This window comes from Stylophora pistillata, chromosome 1, assembly GCF_964205215.1.
Source record: "Stylophora pistillata chromosome 1, jaStyPist1.2, whole genome shotgun sequence".
NCBI lineage: Eukaryota > Metazoa > Cnidaria > Anthozoa > Scleractinia > Pocilloporidae > Stylophora > Stylophora pistillata.
The window spans coordinates 13583675-13594112 of record NC_142519.1 but is presented as its reverse complement, the minus strand read 5'-3'; the positions used below and the strand labels follow the sequence as shown (position 1 = coordinate 13594112).

Below are 10438 nucleotides of genomic sequence, written 5' to 3'. Positions count from 1 at the left end.
ACACCTCCGCGACGCAGAAAGGAATGCAAGGACGCATCAAAACCAGTCGCTAGACACTTAAATCAACCTAATCTTTCTAAGCAGCACCTGGCAATCTGCGGTCTTTCCTTACATTTAGGTAGCTCGGAAAGCCGCAAAACTCTTGAACAAATGTTTATCTTTCAAATCGACACTCTTAACTCCATAGCTATCAACGAACGCTTTTCATTCTACTAATTTTATTCGTGTTTTTCTCGTCATCATTCCCAGCCATAGTGTAGCTCCACTTTCTGCATAAAACCCACACAACCCACAAACTTACATTTGCTCTGACGAAGGGCTAACGCTCGAAACGTCAGCCTTTTAACTCTTTCCGGTGGGCAATTTACAATTTCAACTTGGTTGATATTACCAAATTAAGCTGATGAATACTTTTCAAGTTGAAATGAATATCCATTCATTTAGTAATAGATATCAGTGAAGGGTACATTTCGAAGGAGTGAAAGGAGTGCGCATGCACACAGAAAGCTACAGCTTGATAGGTGGCGTTTCAAACTTTTTCACAGGTCTCGCTATGCCAACACATTTAACAAATCAGATCCCACAGATCACCCAAACCTAACATGAGAAGTTCTTTTATATATTTTCTTGTCCTGAAACTGAGTTGTAGGTAAACTTCCTGTGCAACTTAAGCTCTTTTTTTAATTATTCAGACTTAAAGGTGAATTTGCCAATACAGTTTCTTTAGATCAAGTTTCGTGCAACAGTTTGACAATATGTTATCACTCAGTTCGTTACTAAAGCTTCTCAGATTGAGCTTGGGCTGTCTGTGGTGTCAGACTTGCCAAATACGTCAACACCATGAGATCTTTCTTGAAGAAAGAGACAACCATCATTCATGTCTGTTACACTGAATTGAAAAATCTTTATTCATGTATGGTGAGCTGTTTATGTACTCGGGTGAATCATACACAAGGGCCATATTACAGCTCTTTATAATAAACTAGCAAACATAGTTCATGCATAGTAATAGAAGGCATCACTGGATCAAACACACTTCGTGCCCTGATTCGATCAGTGTGATCAAAATGTAGGGTCGACCTCTATCGCTTGGCTGTGTACGAAATTAATTCTCACCTTCCCGCCGCCCCTCCCCAACCCCCCCTTCCCCCCCCTCCCCCTCCCCACTACAGAAGTCCGATATTTTGCGATAGGAGAGTTTAAGCTCCTGAAATGATTAGTAACCTTATATCATCTGAGTTGAGGTCAAATAATTATCGTCATCAGAAATACTTTGAGCGAACAGAACGCCCTTAAAATGATAATCCTATTTTGAATGTTTAACTGAATACTTTTCGAAGGTCATTTATTGCGGAGTAAGTGGACGCCACGCCCCCAAATATTCCTACAGCAATGAGTTCATACAAGAAAACCTTGATATGAAGAGGAATATTACGTTCAATTCTCAAATAAAACAAACAGGGAAATACAAAGGTCAATGCAGTTACTGTGGATCCTCCAATGAGAGACAGAATGGGACCAAAGTTTGGGATGAGCTCGCCTATGCCAAGAATAAGACACATGATGGCGGTGCGAAGAACGCACCGTTCGACACTAAATCCTGTAGGAAAAGGAGACCGAAAAATGACATAAGTTAGCGTAGGTGTCTAAACTGAAATGGATGTATAGGTGGGGGTTCAATGAACGGAGACGCCAAACAGTTTTACGTGTAGGAAGCAAGAAACAAAAAAAAAAAACACTTATTTTGCACTTAGATGAGCACAGCTGTGGACCCCAAAGTTTTCTCGATCATATTCCTTGTACAATATTAAATTCTAAGTTATTTTACGAAATAGTTAGAGGTAATCGCAACCCTTGCTTCCTACTGAATCAATGAGATTAAAACTGGGTGTTTTCACACCAACCTTGAGGTATGTTAAAAAACTCTTCAAAAGACTGTGATACTGGGTTTATCACAATCACAAAGCTGAACAGCAGGTGAAGTGTGATCAGAACAAGCACAATGTCTAACAAAACAGTTGCGGTGTTATGTCCTTCGTGTTCCACACTTTCGAGAATGTTCCATTTGATGTCCTTGCCGTAAGCCATAAAACTGAGGATTGACACTGGCAGATACATGCTTACAACACCAACATAGGCCCAGAACACAGAAATTGGGAACTTGGAGCATTTTTTCATGTCTGTCTGAATCGTTGGAAAGGTCGAAGCACCACCAAAAGAAAATAATATAGTTCCAAAAGCTAAAGGAAAGAAAAAAATAATCAAAAGAACACAGCATTGAGGAATGGGCATAAAGGTTCACTCAAAATTAAAGCTACCATTCTCATTTTTCCTGCGAAATATGAGCCACGCAGTTAATTGTTAGCTGTTACCTATTATTAAAACGTTGACGTTTCGCGGCACATTTTTGTAAAGAAAATGAATAACAGGGGTTGATAATCAAATCGTGGCCTTTTTATTTTCAATTAGAGGAAGGGGCAATTGTGAATTTATTAAACCAGCTAATTGGTGAGGGATTTTTTTCACAATGGTTAACCTGGTTAGTCGATTCGGCTTCACCGAAACTATTAGTAACTATTCAACAAGCAGATTCCATGTTGCCGTGCGTTTGTTTAGTAAGAGAGAACGGATGACGTCATAACGAGGTAACAAATAACAAAATGGCAAACGAGGCGCTGCCCAGTGTGTCACTGATGTTCGTGTAACAGGGCTGAATAATGAAATGCTACGTCAGAGGGTATGGGGTTAACAACGCATGCGAGGTCCAAAATCAAGCGAAATTAGCGGAAATAACAGGGGCTGACATTTAAAACCGAGGCATTTTCCTATTTCCACAGTTTTTAAGGAGAAAATTAAATTCCAAAAATTTTTAGGGGGTGTAGAAAGTTTTTGGAGGTTGTTATATGAGAGAAAAGCGGCAAGGAAAACGACGCCTCGAAGCAACAGAATAGGAAATCACCCATCATAGGGAAACGACACAAAATCCGTTTTCCGCGGCAAAATAGCGCATGCGCATACGTTATTCAGCTCTGTCTTTTCTTGCCACATTTTGACGTCCTCTGTGATCTCTTACGGTACAAAGGTTGTTAATGGGACGTCACCCATGCGTCTTTCCTTCAACGGAACATAAGTAAAAACCAATCAATATGTTTGTGTAACGTAGCTTATCATATAATTCTACGTAAGTAGCATATTCAATCATGATCTTAGGTCCACCTATGAATTCATACCTGAAAAGAAACTCTCGAAACTCACGGTAGGTTGTTCAACGGTATTCAAATCTGACGGCATATCTAATGCGATGCACACACAGATCATCAAACAAGCCACTGCTGTTGCCACACTGGCACCGACAGCTATCCCCCAGAAGTCCATGGGCGTTCCCAGCCACGAGCAGGGCAACAGAACAGCAAAACAAATCACCAGCCAGATACGCACTTTACCGGTTTTGCCAACATCAGCCACGTGCAAGTTGACAAGATTGGTCAAGTTTCTCGCCGCCAGGATCAAAAACACTACACACACCCCTAGTCATAAGAACACATTAGTAACGTCAGATAATACCTAAACATCTCACTGCCTCAAAATGGATGTTTGTTCGAGATATAAAAATACTACTTTCAGCGTCTTATCGAAGACACCGAGGTTATTAGTAACTAATGTTGCTCATGATATTGACGTGAAACAATGTTTCTCTCTGTTTCATGAGTGACATTACGCTACACGACAGTTGAAAAAAGGATTGAAGTCAAATCACTGTTTATTCAACTACCTTTAATGATAATAGTCCAAGAGGACTTTACATTCTCAAAGCCAGTTAGCGAAGGTACTTTAACTTATGTTTTAGGAGAAGTTATATGTGAACGGTCTGAATCGCCGCTACAACTCAGAGCGAAGTTGTTTCTGTACGAGTAAATGACGTCAGTTCAGGTGAGAATAACTGCGAGGGATAAAATGGGGCGAAGCAATAGCTACAGAGTCATTACAATCGGGAGTACAGCTTTTTTTTTCCTTCGGGATTTGTGGTGCGGAATGTAGCCGTTTTCACCAAAATCCATTCGCTGCAATGGAAAGAGGGGTGGGGAGGTCAAGGAATATTGACCACGATGATATTCGTAGATGATATACATTTGCACTACAAGATGCTAGTGTACCTAAAAATTGTTAGGACTTAACGAAAAGGATATAATTCAAAATACCACTTTTGTCCTCTTGTGCTTCTGTTATATTTTATTCAAATAGTTCGCGACTCTGTATAGCCTTACATCGGCATTCGATAACTAGTTTTTAGAGTTAAATGTAAGCTGTAACGCGAGCATTTGGAACTTAAGTGGGAAGAACTGAAGGGGCATGAGTAATGTCGAAAAATGTTTCACGAACTTAACAATGTTGGTTTTTTGCGACCTATGATCCTTTGTAACGGCTGCCACGCTTTTTGCCTACTGTTAAGAAGACATTAACAAACTTGTGCGCGCGCGACTCGCGTGCGCGTGCTTTGAGATTACGAAGTAATCTCGTAAGCAAATCAAGCGGACCCTTTTTAATGCTGACGTGTGCGACTTTTAGAGAAGAGTAGTTGAAGTTTTTTAGTTTATCGTTTGGTTGTTGTCGTTTGCCGTAAGACTACAGTTTTCTGTGTTAGAGTAAGTGTCTGTTTGGATTTCCCGTTTCGCTTCCGAATGCCTACCTTATATTGAAGTTCGTTTTGGTTCAATTCTTCCAAGCGGGACTGTTATTTTACGATAAGTACTTGGATACCATGACTACGTTAAATAAAACGATTGAAGGCTTGTCCGTAAAATATATCCTCGCTTCATAGTGTGTCTTCATTTGCGAAACTCCTAGTTGTCGTCGAAATTTTGCTTCGCTTGTGTCGGCCGCTACATCCTTTTTATTTTTAATTAACAGCTTGTTACGTTTGTTTCTTGTTTAAAACAGTTGACAAATGATACACCACTCTTTATGTTTGCCTCGTTTTCAAGTCTGCTCCAAAAATTTAAAAAAGATATCGGAATTACAGATGCAAATAAGACCAATCAGTTTACTGCGGTGATGGTAATAATGTTTATTACATCGCTCGCAGGCGCCCGTGGGCAAGATGAAGCGAATCCTGTGTTCTGATTAGCTACCCGAGCATGGTCAATGGTCAGCGAAGATGGCGGGTGGCCATTTTTTGCTCTGTGTGAATTTTCGATATCTTCAAACTAAATGTACATTTCTTCTAGTGTTTCAGGAATTATGTACATGCTGACTGCTTTTCGGGTCCCTATTGTAGTGTTTTTTACGATTCATTTATGTTTTGAAAACGAAATGCCAATGATTAAGGAATCTGATTCGCTCCTCGTCAGCAATCTTCGACCAATTCAAGTGAAGTTGGATGATTTTGTTAAGCAAATGAATGATAGTTACACAGCTCTTCAAACAAAGCTTGATCTACTCGAAGCAAGAAATGCGAGTCTAGTAGCTGAAAATGCTACTCTGACTAACAGATTGCAATCTTGTCAAACCTGTTTCAACAATTTGGAACAATATTCCCGCTAGTATACCCGAGGTGAAAGATGAAAATACGGATGACATTGAGATAGAGGTTGGTTCTTTAATTGGATTAGAGTTAACGACAAATGATATATCAGTGAGTCATCGATTACCAAAAGGATCTTACAGTGCTGCAGTTAGAGAAGGATGTAAAACAACGTAACCTTTATACAGCTTGCGGGCTGTCGCGGCGCTTTCGTGAGCGCTTGCGATACGTGCGTGCAACCAAATTAAAGGTCGCGGGCTGATGTTACGAGGCCGCACGTGCAACTAAGCTAAAGTTCGCGCGTTGCTCTATTGCGTCCGGTTACAAAGGACTTCGAGCTTCCTCGAACACTAGCTCGAGTCCCTAATATTCTAGTAAAGTTTGTACGAAGGGAGACGAGAGATCACTTTTATAAAGGAACAAAACACTTGCGAGATAAATCGACAAGAGACTTGGGTCTTGCAATATATTGGGATAACAAAATTTACATCTCGGAAAACCTTACCCAAGCCAAAAAAGATCTCTTTAAGGAAAGTATGAAAGTTAGGAAGGGTCTAAAGTACAAGTTCATCTGGACTTTTTATGGTCGTACTTATCTTCGGAAAGATTCAGAAAGTCCTGTTGTTGCTCTACAGAAGAAGTCTGAACTGGATATCCTGAAGCAAGATAGTGGAGTTCATTCATTCCCAGCGGCTAACCCAACTGGTTAAGTTACTTATTTTATGGTACAGTTCTTTATTACATATGATGACTTTTACACATATAGATAACTTACCACGATTTGAACTATTATCTAAACTTGACAAGATATCCAGTCTCATCCATCATGAAAATAATTTTATTCAGCAGACTAACTTCCAATATTATACCTTAGAAGACTTTCTTAATAATGAGAATCTTAATCGGAGCAAACAAACTCTTTCTTTTTCTACTATTCACTTCAACATTAGAAGTCTTTCTGCTAACCATGAGAGTATGACTTTGCTGCTATCAGAACGTCAGCATGCCTTTGATGTTATAGATCTCTCTGAGACAAAGACAAAAGGTAGTTGTGATCAAACCAACAACATAGCTATCAACGGATATGACTTTATTTCAAAGCCAACCTTAACTAATGCTGGCGGAGTGGGTCTCTATGTCAAAGAAGGGATTCCATCTAATTTTCGAGAACATTTTTGTCTAATTACCAAAGAGTTTGAATCGCTATGGTTGAGATTAATCGTTACCCTTATTAATGGTTAGTGTGTGGTATCCTATATAGGCACCCAAGGGGGTAACCTGAGAAGTTTACCAAGTACTGTCGGAAACGCTTCTTCTGACAATATACCCACGACTCACTTTCAATTGAATAAACTGAACAATTTTATTCCGACTCCTCTAAGTTCACCAACTCTCTCTCCACGTGCTTTTTTCTCTCATCCCATTTTTTTTCTTCGTTCCCAGCCTCCCCTTCTATACTAGCTAGGGTTGCCTGACTAATCTTACGATTAGGCACAAGGGTACAAATAACTAACGGGCAGTCGCCCCCTCTCCCCCCCTCTATGGGATGCCATTACCGCCAAAATTATATTTTTAAAATTATTCAGCCTTTTTTTCATTAACCACTTACTTTTACGAATTAACCATACTTGCCACAATATTATTTAGCCCATTTCAAAAATTATTCAGCCTTATTTTCATTAACCGCCTACTTTTACGAATTAACCATACTTGATACGATATTATTCAGCCCATTTTGAAATTTATTCAGCCTTTTTTTCATGGGGCCTGTTTTAAATTATATCTCAACATAATTTGCGGGATTATAAAAATATCCCAGAACTCTTTTCATGTCCTTTTCGTTGCAATATGGCCGACATGCGAGGGATCGCGGATGTTGCACGTTTGCTCTCTCAAGCTGCTACCAATTTGATAAGTCTAGCACTACAATCATCACAAGAGCTTCGAGAAACTAATACTACAGAAAAATTCACCGCCTGACGAGTGAATTCCACGTTAAATTTCACGCGAAAAACCGATATCGCACGAACCGCTTCGCGATTCGTGCGATATCGATTTTTCAAGTGAAAATTAACGTGGAATTCACGAGTCAGGTAGTGAATTTTTCTTGAATCGCATAACTGAATAAAAATAAGAAAACAAGAAATTAAAACGGCAATGTTATTGTCTGTTTTTATTCCGTAAGCGCGCCCTTAATAAAGCCATTTTAAAGTCAAATGTCAGAACTGTCATTGTTAAGGGAATGGAGAGCAAGGTAAGTCGCTCACGTTTGAACCGTCGACAATTTTAATTGTACCTCGAGAATTTTTCTTGAATCACATAGCTAAAGCCACCAAATCACTGGGCGAAACCAGATGTTCTGTACTTTTGTGCGCCACGCCAGTGCGCAAACAATGGAAACCCTTTCAAAGTCAGGTGTCAATATCTAGCGAATAGAGGGAACAAGATATTGTTAGAATGAAAACCACTTTTATTTTAAACTCGTGGAGAAAGCGGTGCCTCACATTTTACCATCTTCAGCAAAAAAAAACTAAAAGTACACAACACGGAGTTCTTTAAGACAGAGATTTGACTGCTACCACTCAACTTGGCAAAATGTGGCGCCGAAAATCAACAACTGAATGGTCAAATCCTCCAGCGAAATGAAAATTTTAATCGTTCCGGTATCAAAGCAAGATCTACAAATAACCGGTAAGTGCTTTACAGTTGTTGAAAAAAGTGTCTTCAAAATATGATGATTAAGACTGGAATTTCTCGGTTAACTCTGGCGGAAAACAGTTCAGTTCAAAGTCACAATTTTAACTGTTTTTCTTTAATCGCAGGGAGTCGCTCGTTGGTGTCAATGCTGGACTGAAAGTTTATGGAAATATTTACTGGAGAATTATTAAAAGTTACTCCAGTAAACATTCCGCCAACTGCTCCTGCCATCAGGTAACTGGAACGACTGGCATTGATGTCAAGGTCACTAGTAGCTGCTGTGTTGCTTGGCGTGGCTGAGCTATTGAGAACAATCTCCCGTAAAGCATGACTTGAATAGCCGTTAGTAGTTGTCGCGCTTGGCGTGGGTTGAAACCGGCCAACTTATTCGACATTCGCCGCTGTTTTTCCAGAGGATTATAGCTGTAGCTGGATATGGATTCCGGATTGGAGTGGCCAGTGAGCTTTGATATCTCCACTGGGTCGAAATCATCACTGAGCGCTTGGATGACAGTTCTTCGACCACTCGAATTTGTGAATTTGCCGTCTAGTGTTTTTTGAAACCATGTTGTATCTAAAAGAGGCCAGTTCGTCGTCTGTATAGGCTACAATGGTTTAGATTTCGGGAAAAGATGCTTGACCTTTTTCGGCATTGATACCTGTTTTGGTTTTCTTTTGTAAAGCTTGTTTGGTTTTCCTTGGCGAGAACTGTCGTTTGGCTCTCTTCCCTCGTCTCTGGCATTTTGATTTTTTTCTATGCGTTTTCTCGTACTTTTGAGCGTGAATGGTTTCCTCCAATTTTCTAAAAATTTCAATTTCAATTCAAAATTTGGAAGACATTCGTTTCCTATAAATTTGTTCATATTTGTTCATATTTTCGTAGCACTAGTTGTATTTACGCTTTTACGTTCGTAACAATAATTTTTGCTCGTGACTCACGTCAGCGATATCGCTTTATGCATTAGTGCGATTCCACGCTAAATACCCTCTCTTCCGGTTGACGTATTGACCAATCAGAGCGCGTGTTTACTTTAAGCTATGCTATTCTACTTCTGATCGAGCTCAAGCTGAGTTGAAACGAGCGTTTTCTCCGTACCAAAAAGTTCACAACGCGCCATCACCAGTTGTAAGCAACACAACTGCACGTGGAACATCAAGTCAAGCAAAACATTTCACCGTCACAAGGGCCGCAAAAGGGAGGAAGAAAAAAACTAAAGAACTAACGGCAAAATTCTTTTGTTTGGCATACACTGCACAAGATTAAGTGCCGAGTAATGAAGAGAAGAGGGAATTGCTAACAGCAGGCCTTGGAGAAAACAAAAAGGTTTTCTTCCAGAAAACTCTAGTGCAGGAGAACTCCATGAGATGGTTCAGGCAACTTTTCCAAAGTTGTACGAAGCTGGTGGTTATGAATTCTTGCACGCTGAACCAAGTTCTCGCCGTCTAAAAGCAATAGTTCCTGGCCCAAATGGGTACACTATGGAATATTTGAAACAGTTTGTTGGCCAAGGACGGATATATATTCGTCCGATACAGTCAAACCTGAATATTGACGATGTTGTCATCCCAGCTAAAATGTCCGTTCCTGATGAGTTTTGTCAGCAATGCTACAAATTTTCCCCAATGAATGAGCTCCGGCAGCACTTAGATGTTTGTGTACCTTTTGATGCACAACCAAGTGTATCTGGTGACCAAGACAACATTCCTGGAAAAAATGTTGTTGAGGAACCTCCCAGAGAACAGATTGATCAGGGTGACAAACAAGTGATTAGTGAAGAAAGTGAGGTAAGCATTGTCATTTTGTAACATAGTTTTTAATTATCATGGTAATACCTTGTGTGTTCATAAACAGTTGGGATGGCTCTATCTTGGTTGCTTTTTGCTGATGAATTGGACTGTGGAATATCATGCAGGAGTGCAATTTATTAAGCTTATTTTCAGTTACAATTAAGTCAGTTTTCATCGCTATGTTAATTACATAGGAGTCAAATCCTGCAGTGCCCATGGCCCCCCTAGGAATTTAACATTTTCGAAAATTCAAATCCTCAACCACACCAGAGGTTTTTTTCGTCAAATACTCCACTATTGGGGCTCAGTTGCACTTGAGCAAACCTCGTTTCAAACAACCATGAAATGTTCGAATTCAGATTTTGTTTGTTTTTGTTTTGGTTTAGCTTTTTGTAGTGTACACTACATGTCAGCTAGTGTTTACCTCAGTTT

At 39.8% G+C, this 10438-nt stretch overlaps 1 protein-coding gene and 1 pseudogene across 2 annotated transcripts in view; one reads left to right on the top strand and one right to left on the bottom strand.

Annotated features, from left to right (window-relative positions):
- Nucleotides 1-1159: 1159 nt before the first annotated feature.
- LOC148741304 (uncharacterized) lies at nucleotides 1160-3800 on the bottom strand. The gene is made up of 2 exons (XM_088744736.1): nucleotides 3231-3800; nucleotides 1160-2240 (listed from the first exon to the last, which is right to left on the bottom strand). Exons 1-2 carry the CDS (start codon nucleotides 3373-3375, stop codon nucleotides 1879-1881), a joined length of 507 nt encoding a protein of 168 aa, XP_088600862.1. The 5' UTR covers nucleotides 3376-3800; the 3' UTR covers nucleotides 1160-1878.
- A 5469-nt stretch (nucleotides 3801-9269) lies between these two features.
- LOC148741295 (anoctamin-4-like) overlaps nucleotides 9270-10438 on the top strand; it is a 223507-nt pseudogene continuing 222338 nt past the window's right edge. Inside the window, exon 1 of the transcript XR_015990394.1 lies at nucleotides 9270-10003. The product of XR_015990394.1 is annotated as an anoctamin-4-like (transcript). The remainder of the gene's footprint in view (nucleotides 10004-10438) is intronic.